The sequence below is a fragment of the Solanum verrucosum genome, unplaced genomic scaffold (genome assembly GCF_900185275.1).
Source record: "Solanum verrucosum unplaced genomic scaffold, falcon-dt-bn FXZP01000247.1, whole genome shotgun sequence".
Classification (NCBI taxonomy): Eukaryota; Viridiplantae; Streptophyta; class Magnoliopsida; order Solanales; family Solanaceae; genus Solanum; species Solanum verrucosum.
Window position 1 is genome coordinate 261,009 of NW_026020125.1, and position 15,655 is coordinate 276,663.

Below are 15,655 nucleotides of genomic sequence, written 5' to 3' on the forward strand. Positions count from 1 at the left end.
TTTTTCCGGTGGGAGAAAACAGCACAGACAGCATCAAAACTCAGCAGATCTTTCATTATCCAAACCAAAAGGTCTCATCTCTTTCACTAACTTAATCTCATATTTCTATTCAAGTTTTCATGGAACTTTCTTTTTTCAAACATCCTGCTATTGTTATTATCTTTGAGCCCAAAAAAGTAGGTCAAAGATTGCTTGCTTGGATCTTGTATTTTTTATAAAATTGACTCCTCAAAACTTGTAAAATTCTATTGTTTGGTGCAAAAGAGCTTGGTTTTGAACAAGAGAAACAAGATATAAGGTTTTTTTTTTTTCTTCTCTTTCTATCCAATTTTTGGAGCAGCAATTAGGTTCCTATTAGTATAGATGAGTATTTGGTACTTGTATATTGGTGTAGGCTCTCAATTTTCTTTATACCAGAACTTAAATCTACTACATCAATAAATTATTACCTTATATGTTTTGTGCATTCAACACCTCTCTGCTTTTTCTCGTACTTGCTATGGTGAAGTTAAACTTTCTTGTACATTTGCTTGCTGTTGCATTTGACTTTAGGAAATGGTGATTTTGGCAGTTTTTTCTCGAATCTTATGTAAAGCTTTGTTATATAAATTTCAAATGCAAAAGTCAGATTTTTTCTTTTAACGAATTTCAAATGCAAAAGTCTTCATTTTAGTAGTTGAGCCTATTCAGTTATTTCTCATGTATCTTGGGTTTAGGGGAATAGAAAAAACCTATGGAATAAAAGTGTAGTCATTTGATTAGTTGAATCAGTTTTTGGATGAAGCCTAAAGAAAGTAGTGTGGAAAGCTTCTTTTCATTCTCACATCTTCTAGTTATCTGAATCTGAGGCTTAAGCGTAAATTCTTCGTACATTGTAACATTTTTTAACTATTAAACAAATTTAGTTAATAAAGAAAAAAATGTTTCTACTTCAGCATTGTCTAGTACTCTTTGTTCTCTGTTGCTTGCTTCTGTTTAGAGGGATTCTGTGTTATAAACAACTAGAAAAGAATGGAATTCTGACATTATGAGTCAGCGTTCTGTCTACTCGTCGGTCCTCACTACTCCTCTTGGATCTATTTCTCTTGCAATGTGAGCTCATAGTTGATGGCCTAATAGATACGTGCCCTTAGTATACAAAGAGCTGATTCAACTTACTAGGTTGACAACTAATTTGCTTGTTACTTCTTATTGGGTTGTAGTGAAAGGGTTGGTTGAGGGGAACAAATATTTCTTATTGGTTGACTTTGTGCTCATTTAGTTGATAAGGAGAATATCTAGACATCACTATCTATTGATGTTCTTTGATTTTGGCAGAAGCACTTATCATTAATAAGTAGTCTTCAAGTCATCATATTCAGTTTCTTATTGCTAGCCTGTCCTTGAGTGATCGTTATGTCCATGTCCTCTAAATTTATGTCAGTCTGCCTAAATCTTCCTTGTCAATGTGTGGGTTTTGCTCCCATTTAAACAGGTAACTCCAGTCTAGAGAGCTATAGTATACTACAGTCTACAGTAGCATAGAGGTTTTCCATATATTTGGTGTAAAGCTTCTAGAGCACCGGTTTTGAAGAGGATGCTAAGTTTCTCAAAGAGAGGTGGCCCTGGAAAAGAAGGTCAATCTTTTGCTCCTTTGTTTGTGAGTTGCTCATCCATGTGGAACTCCAGTAACAAACCAGAATGTGCTCCCTCTAAGAAGGTGCTGACCGGAGTGGAATCTGCATTGAAACATCACTCCGATATCAAGAAATCAGAATGCCAGTTCCATGATCAGGATTCAATGTCTACTCTGTCAACTGGTCAATCTAATCATGTGGAGGCCGCAATGGGAAAAAGCAATACTGTTCTTCAAAATGTTGCAGTTCATCCAGGTACAAAATGAATGTAATGGAATGTAATCTCTTCTTATGCTTCAATTCTCTTGGACAGGGTGCTCACAAGTTAACAATTGAGACCTCACCTCCTGATATAAGAAATGTTAGATGAAATTATTCACCTTTGTGGTGAAAATCTCGGAATTTAAGTAACTCTAATAATGTTCTTATCAATATAATCCCAAATAGACTTTAGAAGGAAATTTTTAGCTTTCATATTTGTGATACATATAATTTATACATATGCTGGCGGGCTAACATCAGTTATGTGATGTTCTTCCACAATAGGTTGGGGTGGAACTTATGAGGTGCAAGCAGAGAGTGGAACAAACGCATCCCGATCAGGCGAAAGTGACACCAACACTCTTCCCCAGCCTCAAGTGCATCATAATCATCCAACGGTCTGTAATCTTTTACTTATTTTCATCTTCTTTGTAGACTGGTCACTGGTATATCTTGATGTCAGTTTGTTACCTGCATTTCCATATAGTTACTGTCATCCAGCGATATTTATCTCTCTTTTTTTCCTTTTTACAATTTATCTTCCACTACCTCTGTGTTTACTTGAGTTTTGGTGTGTGTGTGGAATAAATTACTGTGAAGTTCAAAACATCTCTCCCTCTCCTTAAGTTCTTTTCTTTTGTTTCCTTTTCCTGTTCTTGCTTCTGGTGTCCTTACCTAGAGGAAGGAGAGTGATAAAAAAAATCTGGTTTCAGTGAAATTGCTCCATTCTTCTAAATTTAGTATTTTTCACCATTCCAAGTCACTACAACTCAGTAAATTACTAAGTGGCTCTGGTTGTTGGTGAATATTAGGTTGCACCTCGTTGAAATTAAGTTTGTTTCGCTAAAGGAAAAAAAGAAGAAAGAAAAAGAGGGGAGAAAAGAGATGCATTATGTGGAGTGCACTTTAGCATTAAGCAATTCAGATGAAAAGATTACAAAAGCAAAATAACTTTCAAAATTAATCAATCATTTTTTTTTCTAGGCTTGTGTATCCTACCCTTTGACTGACACTTACTTTGGAAGGCTCGTGACTGCTTATGGATCAAATGCCATCGTAAGTAACCTTTACTACATGTTATTTACCTACAAATATTTATAAGATTGTTGTCTTGTCTCTTTTGTGTTTTCTTTTTTGATTCGAAATCCAAAATATAAGGTTACTGGAGTGAAAAAAGGTCAATTTGGGCCAGATTATCTCTCTGACTCTGCTTGATGTTGCCAATGTCATTGTGACTTTAGTTGCTCACATTCTCACCTTTTCATGTTCGGATAATTGTTGCATTTTCCGTGTGAATATGTTTATATCATCCTAAGAGGAATAGTGAAGCTAAAACTGGTCACCTTTGATGCACTTCTCTTGCTTCTATAATAACCTGAAATTGATCAAGGTAGAGTAGGAGATAGCCATTTGGTGATTGAGTTCCAGTTTTTTGTAGTTTATCAACTAATCAAGTATCTTTTTTTTTTGTTGAACATTTCAACTTATCAAGTATCTTTGGACACTCTTTTTTACTAATTTTGTCTTTGTTTTCTCACTAAACCTAGAGTTCCTGATACTATGAGATTCGTCAGCCTCTAACAAGCTGAAAGTAATTTAGACTGCATGGAATTATTGAAGTTACAATATTGTCTTACTGTATAATCACATCTAAAATACTAAGAGAAGTGCTATTTGGCACAATCCATTTTGTCACGAATTGGCACCACTGTGCCTAAAGACAAGAATGCCCTTTTGGCTCCAAAACCACCTAATTTTTCCTTCCAAAAAACATAACCACCTTTGACTTTTATTTTTTATTTCTTCCGATAAATCTTGCCCATTTTTGTTCTATATTGATTTGATTTTGTTCAATAGTGCTCGATGTTCACCATCCTATAAATCATAGAAATGTAATTAGATAAAAAGAAATATAAATATCATCAAATAGATTTTCATTAACAAAAACATAAATACATAACACATACATGCACCAGGCAATAATTGTTAAACAAAAACACTTAATTTTTTTTTTTTAAAAAGTTAAACTAAAACAATTTTAAATAAAATGACTTGACCCAATGTCCTTCGCACCAATGTGCCTTGAACCAAAGACTCTACTGCATCTACCTACATACAGTTGCATAGTTCTATGACATTGTTTCTTGTTCGACCGTCCATCGATTGAGTCCCCTTTCTTTATCCCCTAAGTTGAATCAACAACTCCATCAACGGTGACACTATAACCCTGGGGTTACCGCGACAATTTTTTCATATAGGTTGAACATTTTTGTTGGGGGAGGTTAATCCATGAGAAGCATTATTTCAACCCAATGGTTACTTTTTCAAGAGATTACCCATTGAATCAACTCGCTCATCTCCTGTTTCATCGTCTCGCAAAACTCCCTTTTTAGAAAATGTAATTTCTTTACCCCCTCTAGAGAGGTGGTGAAGCTCAGTGACTTTTGCTTGTTGTTGGGTGATTGGTTATCCATACTCACACTTCTCTTTTAGTATTTATGAAAGAGAAAAAAGATGATGTGAATGTTGAGGAAGAGAATTCGCGCTCTATTAATATTTATATACAAATAAAATGAAAAAAAAAATCGCCCTACCTAAATTTATATATAAAAAAGTTTTTATTTAGTAGCAAATATAGTTATTCTAGTCTAATAGTAATGCGCTATATGTACGAAAGCGGGATTGTGTGTTCGAATCTAGACTATGATTTTTAAGTTTGGAAAGAAATTTTATCGAGAAATTAAATTAAATGAAATTTTAATAATTACTCAACGTTAATTGTTATTAAATGGAGAATATAATCTTACGTGACAACTCTTAAAAACTTGTTACGTTAAAAAAAAATCAAACCAAAATGGGCGGAACTGGATTATTGGCTCTTCATCTTCATCAGTAGTACTTGAGTACACCTACTAACACTATTTGAAAAGAGTTGATTTTTCTTTCTCTCTTTTTAAAACAAATTAATTAATTAATGTAAGGTTATGTGTATATTATAGACCTTGCCAAACACTTCCTAACTTGTTTTAAGTCATTTTACACTTATTTTAAGTTATTTTTTATATTTGCCAAACACTTCCAAAAGTAAAAAACTGATTTAAAAGTAGATTTGACCAACTGTTAAGTCAATCCGAACACCCTCTTAATTACATTTTCAACAAGTTTAATTAAATGTAATTAAATTCATTTTTCAACAGGTTTAGAAAAATACAAACATAATAAACACATCACCTTGCATTAATTAATTTGTTTTGAAAAGAGTGAAAGAAAATTCAACTCTTTTCAAATAGTATTAGTAGGTGTACTCAAGTACTATTGGTGAAGTTGAAGAGCCAATAATCCAATTCTATCGGATTTTTTTGTGTAACAAGTTTTAGGAGTTGTCACGTAAGATTATATTTTCCATTAAATAAACAATTAACATTAAATAATTATTAAAGTTTTCTTTAATTTATTTCTTCTTAATAAAATTTCTTTCCAAACTTAAAAAATCATACATTAGATTTGAACATGCAACCCAGCGTTCGTAACATAGCGCATTACCATTAGACTAAAATAACTACATCTGCTACTAATTAAAAAAACTTTTTTTATACATTTATTTAGCGCGAATCTTTTTTCATTTTATTTGTTTATAAATATGAATAGAGCGTGAATTCTTTCTCAACATTCACAACATCTTTTTTCTCTTTCATAAATACTAATTGAGAAGTGCGAGTATGAAGAGATTATATTTCTAAAAAGGAAATTTTGCGAGACGATGACAAGGAAAATCCGCAGTCGCACAGGGTAAAACCCCCGCTCCTATGCAATAGCTCGCAAACCACATAGGAGAGGTAACCCGCACTAGGCAAGCCTGGTGCGACGAGCTCAGGGTCAGGTCTTTTATTGAAACTTGTTTAACTTTGTTTTTTAAAAATGTAAGTGTTTTTGTTTAATACCTGGTGCATGGGTGTTACGTTTTTGTTAATGAAAATTTGGTTGATGATATTTATGTCTTTTTTTAATCTAATTACGTTTTTATGATTTATAGGATGGTGAACATCGAACATTACCGAACAAAATCAAATCAATATAGAACAAAAATGAGCAAGATTTATATATGAGATGTAGGATTACTTGCTACATCAATATTCAAATCACTCCTACCACCATCTCGACGGCTCTACCAATCTTTCTACCTCCACCTTGACTACCCTCACCCTCTTGAGATGCATCATAATAAGATGTATTCCAACGTTCACCACCTTTCCTAAATATGTTGTCACAAACTGATCTTTTTCTGTTCATCTAAGGTCTTCCACGTGAATGGACTTTCCTCGGATTTATGATGAATGTTATTACATCATCGTCCGAGTCTAGATCACCAACGGACGACCATGTCGTCATTCCAATTTGAATATGCATTGAAATGACCTTTCAAAACATTTTTGAAGTCCACATATTTAGCGTTGTCCAATACAACATCACAGTTCCTATCAAACCATTTCTTCAAGGAATTGTACTTTTTGTACTCGTCCATCATTGTTGGAAAGAATTTGCACAAGTGTGGACTAATTACATCTCTTTTCCATCGGCACAAAACATACCTATCGTGAAGATTTTTAATCTTTTGGTGAGATATAGTCTTCAAAATGTGGCAACACACTAACCTTCATATTCAAAGTTCGTGCAATTGCATTCAATATATTGGTTGTCTGGTCGATAACAAATTGATTTCCATGAAAATCACTCATTATTGAAAAATCTGTTACACTGTACTTCTCAACTCCCTCCACTGCATCAAATTCAACATGTTTTTCTATTTCGCAATGGTACAACGTCTTTAAATGCTCCACTACGAAGGCATCATAAATATGTCGAGTGTAGTAAGTTTGAATATGCATATCCCAATGAAACCCCTATCGAGTGGTGAATGTGTCTTTCGTGAGTCAACTTCTGCGTGTAGTTCCTTCTCGTATTTGTATCGCAAGGCTATCTAATATTGCTCAACAAACTACTTTAGAGAGCTTCGTCCGTTGATATAGCCATCAAAGAATGCATGCATTGACTCACATCTTTGGATGGACATCATGTCAGCCCAAAAATAGTGCGTGAGAAAAATGGGGACCCATTTTTTCTTTTTCGAATATAGATTATGGAACCATTGTCTTTCTTCCAAAAATTGTGAGAAATATATATATATATATATATATATATATATCGTTTATCTATCTCTTGTCTATCTATCCTTGGATGAATGCAACCCTTTTTCCCTCAAATTCGTCTATAGTGGTGTTAAAAAAATATTGATTTGAATTCAGCATTGACAACCTTAAAATCCAACACACCCTTTAGCCTTGCAGGCAACTTTGTCTTGATGTGCCAAATGCAATACCTATGGATTGTGTCTGGCAGCACCTCTCTAATTGCTGCCTTGATACTCTCACATTGGTCTGTGAGGATAGCCGTTGGAGGTGCATTACCCATTGCCGCCAACCACGTTGAAAACACAAATTTGTATGTTTCGATATCCTCACTTGTGATCAAAGCGTAGCCCAAAAGAATGGTCTGTTTGTGCTGATTCACACTAATGAATGATGCAAATGGCATGCGCCATTAATTCACAAGGTAGGTGGTATTGAAACAAACAACTCACGAAACTCCCGATATGCATACTTGCAATGTGTGTGAACCCACACTACATTGCGAAGTCTTGCACTATTATTTGTGTTGATTAGATAAAAAAATTCATCGTCCTTCATTTGCGTATCAGAAAAGAACTTTTGTATTGCTGCAGCATCACTGGACAATGTCCTCATCTTCCGTTGTTGAAGAATGTAATTTCGATAGTCTTTGAGAGTGTACCCCACTCTATGAGGACCACCGTCATCAACTTCCAACAATCTTATGCTTTTTGAAGGTCTTATTCTTGCGATGTCATGAGCTTCGAGACTTGTGGCAACTAAAAAAATGTGACATAGAAGCTTCCAATTGATGATTGTGCTCAGACACAATTGTTGTAACCCGACATGAACCATCAGGCATCACAAAGGAATTAATTTTGGCTTTGCAATCAACCCTTTTACTTGAATTCCTAGGGGTTGATTTTCTACTCTTAGCACAAGCAAATGATAGATACCTAGCGTATTCACCACTATTTTTGTGTGAACTCTTTTTAACAACACCAAAATTAGTCAGACGACTATGTTCTTCATAAAATGTGAAAAGAGATTCAACACTGCCAAATACCATAACTACAACGAGGCCTTCAATATATTGTTGGTCTGAAAAATTATCATCATGCATTGCATCTTCATCTTCAATCCACTCATCCTCAAATTCATATTCCTTTCCTACTGAAACACTTAGAGATTCGTCTTGCTCCGGTTGATTCATCTCTTGATGAAGCAAGTTTGGAAGATCTTCGTCCTCATTGTTAAAATATGCGTCAGGGCCATCGCCATAGCCACAATTTGAATGTTCATCATGTTCATTTTGGACAACAAACTATCATCGTCACTTAACCCCAAATATTATTCAATATTTGAGTTAATTGACTATAATCATTATTGGGATCATTTAAATATAATTATACAACTTCTATTTATAAATGGACGAACAAATGGATCAAAGACTTGAAATCAGAATAAAAGATAAAATAGGTAAAGGAGGCTAAAATCAGAATGAGAGATAAAATGGGTAAAGGAGAAAGTAAAGATATTTGAAGAAAATAAAAATAAAACTTAAACTTAAACTATTGGGATGAGACACTAGTACCCCCTAGACTATGACCGAAATCCAGAGACACCTTAACTAAAGTAAGGTCCTATTACCCTCCTGAACTTATTTTTTTTGTAATTTTGAACACCTTTTTGGCCTACGTGGCCTCCAAATATTTCCCACGCGCCTCACTTAAGTGGAGTCACGGAGTGTGTCATGTAAGCCAAAAAGTGTACAAATTACACAAAAAATGAGTGTCTCTGGGATTTCGGTCGTAGTCTAGGGGGTACTTGTGCCTTATCCCTAAAATATTTTGCGAAATACAAAATAATCATAATTTATATAATTTAGGATAAAATAGTTAAGTTCAAGAAATAAGTTACCTCATATGAGTTCAATTTAGAGAAGCAAATGAAATTAATTTTACATATGCTAAAGCTCAACTTGGATCCTAAGAGACTATAATCTCAAAACATTCGGTAAAATAGAAATTAGAAGAGTTTTCATTCATGCATTTGTTTGATTTTTTTAAAAATAAAAATTCTAATATACAAATTAAGAAAAATATTCTCATTTAACTTCTCGATACCTTTTTCTACCTTAATATTGTAGAAGTCTATAGAAAGTGTCAAATTGATAATACACACAAAAAAAAGGAGTAAGAGCAGTAAATTTTTTGAAATATTCATAAATTTATGGTTGGGCCCGGGCTTAGAATGTGCCAAATGGCAATAGAATGGAAAATATTCTTTGAATCTTGTGATCTTAAATGTCATGTCATTCCCGTAATATTCATTCATTGAATTTGGGCCAGATTAATAAGCTTACGACCACTGAACAAACTTAGTTGACGAACATAGTTTATGCGCCGCTAATGTAGCGGCTTGTTGAGCATTTGACAAACTCATACCATCCATTTCAAATAGGATTTGAGTAACTCTTGGGTAAACTATTAAACTAATAAGAGTTGTATAGTCTAACTTCATTCAAAAATGAAACTGGAATTTTTATAGAATCAAATTCGAAAATCATTTCTATTTTGATCATTTCTTAGATTCTGTTGAATCGTATCGAATTCAGGCCAAAGATTTATCATTTCTATGGGATTAAATCCCGAGTTATTGCAAAGTAAAAAACCGATGAGATTATGGAAGTAAATATGCTTGCATTTATTGCTATTGGTTTCGGGTACTAGAGGCAAACCCACATGGTAATGTGGGGGTGCACGTGCACCCATTAACTTTGGGGAAAATCATGTATATATATGTATATCTATTAATAGTGCCCCCATAAAAAGTATGAAATGGTGCTTTGTACCAGTGGTACAAGCTAATAGATCCACCCAGATGACCAGGGTTCAATCCCAAATAAAACCTTTTTTTAAAGTCTTTTTTAGCTTAATATTGGTGCACCCGGTTTTTTCAAATCCTAGGTTAGCCTCTAGGTACAGGTACCATCTTGCTTAACGTCGTTCGAGCATTTCCTGGGAGCACGACATGGGCTACTTCAGCGCCGTAACGAGGAGTGTCATTAGGGGTAAAATATGTCATGCTTTCTCAGTCGAGGTCGAGCTCATCGCAAGGGGCTTGCCTAGTGCAATTTACCTCTCTTGTGTGGTTTGCGGGCCATCATAGTGGAGTAGATTTACTCTGTGTGCAATTGAGGGTAGCGGTTGGTGTTCCCTTGTCATAAAAAAATGGAAATATTGGAAAAAACTGTTGGTGTTTTTTAAAAATGGGACAGCAAAAAGAATTGACTGAAATATCTCTCTATTTTTATTAAGCATAATAAGGCTATTTTTTACTGAAATATCTCTCTATTTTTATTAAGCATAATAAGGCTTTAAATAGCCAACTTGTTAACATAATGCTGAAAATCTGTATTACAAAAATTCAAAAAAAGCTAAATAATCTCAACAATTAAAACTACTTAAAAAAAAATTTAAAAATTCAAATTCATCCTAAAGCTAGGTAACTTATTATGTTAAAAAATGACTGCAATAACTAAAAGCAAACTCAACAAAAACTTGCTTAATATAGATAGAACATTATTCTCCTACTTAGAATCGAATTCATACCCGGCAATCTCGATCTACCCAACGTTTCTTTTTTAAATAGACTTAAAAAGGAAAACTAAGACACAAAATTGGGAGAGATGATGCACCAAAACAGATGAGAGTATCTTTCTTAAGCACAAGAAACCAAAACAAATCTCATCTGTGGAGAAACAAATGTTGCACCAAAACAGGTCTCTTTGATGATGTCCAGCATCCTTTTACCATGTGAACTTTGTGATTTGCAAATCCTATCGAATGCAACACACAACTAACTTATGTCATCTCTTCCGAGCAACTAGCAGTTGTTTGTGCCAGTTATTCAATAGCAGAGTGTAGCAATTCATCCAGTCATCTTAATTACAAATGAAGATCTCTTCTTTTCATTTAATGCTTTGTGGAGATCCTTGATTTCAACTTAAATAAAAAACTAGAATTTGTTTCACTTGGAAATGCATTTGTTGCTGTTAATATGTAACTCTTTTCGATGTTGGCCTTACTAGATTTATCCTCAAATGGTTGGTGTCACCTCTACAAGAGTTGCACTTCCTCTTGAATGCACAGAGAGCTTGCCCATTTATGTGAATGCGAAACAATACAGTGCTATCCTCAAAAGGCGACAGGTCCGTGCCAAGCTAGAGGCTCAAAATAAGCTTGTCAAAGACAGAAAGGTACGTCCATCCAGTATAATACTCTTGCACTTGCTAACAATGAAATTGTGGTCTTATCCCATCTTTTGGATGACAGCCATATCTTCACGAGTCTCGACATCGTCACGCAATGAAGAGAGTTAGGGGTTCTGGAGGGCGCTTTTTGAACACAAAGAATATGCAGCAATCCAAGCCTTCATCTCCAAAGCACGATAGAAACATCTTTAAGCGACAGGCAGGTGGCAATTTATCTAGTTCCATGGTTCAGCACTCAGAGAGTGGTAGTTGGGGGACATCCACCCAATCTGGTTCTGATGTGACAAGTATCTTCAGTGGCGACAACATGTTCCAGCAACCAGAGTTTAGAGTCTCTGGCTTCCCTTTTCACATGCAGGAAGCTGAAGACTTCATGCATGTTGGAACCTGACAGCACACTTGTGTTATCCATGGTGGCTGTGCCAATACAGGCTGCATTACAAATGCATTCTTATTGGTGCACACAAATGGATAATCGGCAGTTCATCCTTGGCTATGTTACTCTTCCTTTTCCTGAATTGAAATCATTAACACTTTTTCCTAAAGCTTTGGTCGTGGTGTGGTATGGTTTATGGTTCATGGTTAATGAGAAAAAGAGCGCAGGTTGGTGCTGCATATCATCAACAAGGGCAAGGAAAAGAGAAAATATAGTGTTCTTAATCAGAAACAGTGGAGATTAAGGCTGTATTCTCCTTTTCTTGGTCGAGCGTGTATGTATCATCTTGCACTTCTAAATCTGTACTTGTTACTGTCATTTGCATTTGTGGTTTTCATTTTACTGTGCTATGTATTGTCTCATTGTTAATATGTTTAACTCAGGCTTTGTGCAACAAGATGAACTTATTGAATCATTTTCATGCTTAGTACATAAACTTCTGAAGTTAACTACACAGAATATGCTAGGCATTCCATAGAGAAAACATATACTTAAAAGATGACTAAATAATTTTTTTTGGATCTCACTTATTCTTCCCTTGTTTTCTACCCAAACTAGAATGCAATGATTAAATCACTGACCATCAAGTTTTCTAATGCATTTTGATACAAATTCTTCAACATTTTTATCAGATGTTCCACCTTCTTGAACAGCTTCCTTAGCCAAATCCTTCCATTTGAGTGCATTCTTCTTCATTTCTTTCCCTTCCTCTCCTTGTAACACTATCCTCACACATTCCTCAATTTCTTCTCTTCCAACAATCCCATTCTCATTAACTTTAACTCTCACCCCTACACTCCAAACATCTTGTACAAATTTTGCATTTGTTGTTTGATCAGTCCATTGTGGCATTACAACCATTGGCACTCCAAAAACCAATGCTTCAACGGTCGAATTCCATCCACCATGTGAGAAAAAACAACCAATTGCCTTATTAGATAACACTTGTAATTGTGGACTCCAATTTATTACTAATCCTTTCTCCGAATTTTCCTCAATGAATTTTTTGAGAATTTTCGATTCTTGGGAAGTTTTAACCACCCACAAGAAGTAGCTATTAGTTGCTTTTAATCCCTCAGCTATTTTTTCCATTTGTTTGTCATCAAAAGTAGACATGCTACCAAAAGCTGCATAAACAACTGATCCTTCTGGCTTAGTATTTAGCCAGTTGATACATGTTGAAGAATCCACATGGAATAGATTGAGACCATACTCAATGTCATTTTCAACTCTATTGTCCATATAGAACGATGGTAACGTTGGCCCTATGGTGGACAATGGGCTGATTTTTGACATTGTGTCTGCTACCTGCAATAAATATATTAATGAAAAATAAAAAATTAACTTATCTACAGAGATGATATTGATTTGTTTACATTGACTACTCCCTCCGTTACTATTTACTTGCCAAATTTTGATTTGGCACTCCTATAAAGAAAACAATATAGTGAGTTTACCAGTTGCCCCTATTAATTGATAGGTTCCAAACATATTTACTTAATATAGTGTTCAAAGATATTAACTCAATGATAATAATTTAGGGTATAAAAGGAAAAAAAATTGTCCTTCCTTGATTTGTCAAAAATAATAAGTAAAAAGAGAAATTAAATTAAAAAATATTTGACAATTAAATAGAGATTGAGGAAGTAGTATTAGTGTATTTTAGGTAATGTAAAGTCTCCAAAAGATCACATGTTGAGTTTAAGTGGGAGGCGAAATATTGGACTAGTTTAGGTATTTGGCTTACCAAATTTTATATTGTTATCATATAAAAAAGGAAAAATTATCTACATACACAATTTATTTTATTATATTTTTTAAAATTTTTTTATCATTTGAAAAAATTACAAAAAATCTTATTTTTTCCTATTTTTGGATACATTACTTTATGCAATGTATCAATCCGATACATCACTTTACACAATGTATCAGGACGTAGGTGATGTATTGAGATGTTGAGTGATGTATCCGAAATCAAGACGCGATATATTGAGATGTTGAGGGATGTATCTGAAACCGAGACATCATGTGTCAGAATGTTTTGGGATGTATCTAAAACCGAGACGTGATGTGTCAGGACATTTTGGGATATATCCGGATTTCACCAAATTTAAGAGATTTTTGTACTTTGGAAAATAATAGATATAAGATGTAATTAGCTTCTTAACAATATGAGATTTGTGTAAAATTTCTGCATCCACTAGGGGTGGAGCCAACCTTTTAATTACGAGTTCCGTAGAATCCATGTTAATTTTAACTCAAACTGTATATTTATGTTAAGAAAAAAAATAATTTACATAAATCTCATAGTGTGAAGAGCTAATTACATTATTTTTCTACTATTTTCAAAATTACAAAAATCTTTTAAAATTTATAGATTACGGATACATCACTGGACTTCTGCATACATCAACAGACGTCCGGATACATAGGGAAGGGATGTACCCGAGAGGGGAGGAATGTATTAGAGAGGGAATATGACATCCAGATACATAAGGGAGAGATGTATTCGAGAAGGGGATATGGGTGTATCAGCGAGAGGGGAGTAATGTATCCAAGAAGGGATTTTCGATTTTTTTTTAAATAATTGGAAAATTTTGAAATTATGGTAAAATAAGACGTACATTTAAGTAATTTTTCTTAAGAAAAAAAATCATCTAATAGGTATAAATCATGTATCAAAAACCTAGACAAAAATAATTATAATTCAAAACACATGAACTAATTAAAATCTGTCTCCTTTCTATAATACTGAAAATTTTCCTTTAAAAGGAGAAAAGGAGGGTGCATATTCAAGTGAATTGAATTATAAAAATCATCTAATAGGTATAAATCATGTATCAAAAACCTAGACAAAAATAATTATAATTCAAAACACATGAACTAATTAAAATCTGTCTCCTTTCTATAATACTGAAAATTTTCCTTTAAAAGGAGGGTGCATATTCAAGTGAATTGAATTATGCTAAAATTCATTAAATAGACAAAAAAAAAAAAAAAAAACCTTATAAAGAGCTCTAGTTGCTAGGGGATTACCCATAAATAGTAAGTTTGTAACTAACCTCAGCTTCCAACTTGTAGAATGAGTTCACAAATACATAATCAGCTTTGTCCACATTTGTAAATTGATTCAACACCATTTCAAAATAGGCTGGATACATTCCATGTACGTAAAAAAAAGAAGGCATATCTCGGAGTTCGAGCTCTGGTAATCCCGATATCTTCACCGGAGTCGAAGATATCGGTAACGTTAATTTACCATGATGAACATAATAGTAAATATAGTTCACCGCACATGCTTGAGTAAAAAAACAAGCCCCAATTAAACCATGTTTTTTAGCTACGTCTAAAGCCCATGGCACGAACGCATCATACATGATGCAAGTAATAGGAAACTCCGATTTTTCATATTTCTTGATAAGATCCGCTAGGGATTTCGAGCCGATTTGCTCGAAACGTTCGAGGTAGGCGGCTACGCTATCAGCATCAGCGTAGCCACCTTTATCGAACCCATCAGAAACGGTGTCTATACCGACAATACCCGGATTTGGATGTGTTGAATTAGAAATGAAGTTTGTGATGGCTAAAGTGGTTTTTAGACCTTTGGAGACTAAACGTTTACAAAATTGAAGCATAGGGTTTATATGGCCTTGGCTTGGATAAGGAAGAGCCAAAATATGACCTCCATACTTTTTGTTTTTTGTTACCTCCATACTTTCTTCTTTGTTTCTCTTTGTGTTGATTAAGTTTTTCCTTTACTTGTCACTTGATCGAGGAAACGATATATATAGAATAAAAGAACTAAGGATAAATAAAGATTATTCCCCACCTTATTTTTGTCACATAGTTGGTCCCTCCATCTCATTTTTTATATATGGCACTCCCTGTCTCAACTAATGTG

The 15,655-nt window shown here is 34.3% G+C and overlaps 3 protein-coding genes across 3 annotated transcripts in view; 1 reads left to right on the top strand and 2 right to left on the bottom strand.

The window, feature by feature from the left end:
* Positions 1-15,655, bottom strand: part of LOC125825796 (mechanosensitive ion channel protein 10-like) — a 676,215-nt gene that overhangs the window by 157,741 nt on the left and 502,819 nt on the right. The gene's annotated exons all lie outside the window — the stretch shown is intronic.
* LOC125825816 (nuclear transcription factor Y subunit A-8-like) lies at positions 1,251-12,169 on the top strand. The gene is made up of 5 exons (XM_049505110.1): positions 1,251-1,871; positions 2,163-2,275; positions 2,862-2,933; positions 11,136-11,303; positions 11,380-12,169. Exons 1-5 carry the CDS (start codon positions 1,577-1,579, stop codon positions 11,707-11,709), a joined length of 978 nt encoding a protein of 325 aa, XP_049361067.1. The 5' UTR covers positions 1,251-1,576; the 3' UTR covers positions 11,710-12,169.
* LOC125825805 (UDP-glycosyltransferase 74F2) lies at positions 12,196-15,508 on the bottom strand. Its single transcript, XM_049505096.1, has 2 exons — positions 14,817-15,508; positions 12,196-13,062 (listed from the first exon to the last, which is right to left on the bottom strand). Exons 1-2 carry the CDS (start codon positions 15,465-15,467, stop codon positions 12,328-12,330), a joined length of 1,386 nt encoding a protein of 461 aa, XP_049361053.1. The 5' UTR covers positions 15,468-15,508; the 3' UTR covers positions 12,196-12,327.

Coding starts and splice junctions, on each gene's coding strand:
- LOC125825805 (XM_049505096.1), bottom strand. CDS start 15,467: ATGGAGGTAACAAAAAACAAAAAGTATGGAGGTCATATTTTGGCTCTT. Junction 13,063..14,816: donor TCTACAAGTTGGAAGCTGAG/GTTAGTTACAAA, acceptor TATTTATTGCAG/GTAGCAGACACAATGTCAAA.
- LOC125825816 (XM_049505110.1), top strand. CDS start 1,577: ATGCTAAGTTTCTCAAAGAGAGGTGGCCCTGGAAAAGAAGGTCAATCT. Junction 2,934..11,135: donor CTTATGGATCAAATGCCATC/GTAAGTAACCTT, acceptor TGGCCTTACTAG/ATTTATCCTCAAATGGTTGG. Junction 11,304..11,379: donor AGCTTGTCAAAGACAGAAAG/GTACGTCCATCC, acceptor TTTGGATGACAG/CCATATCTTCACGAGTCTCG.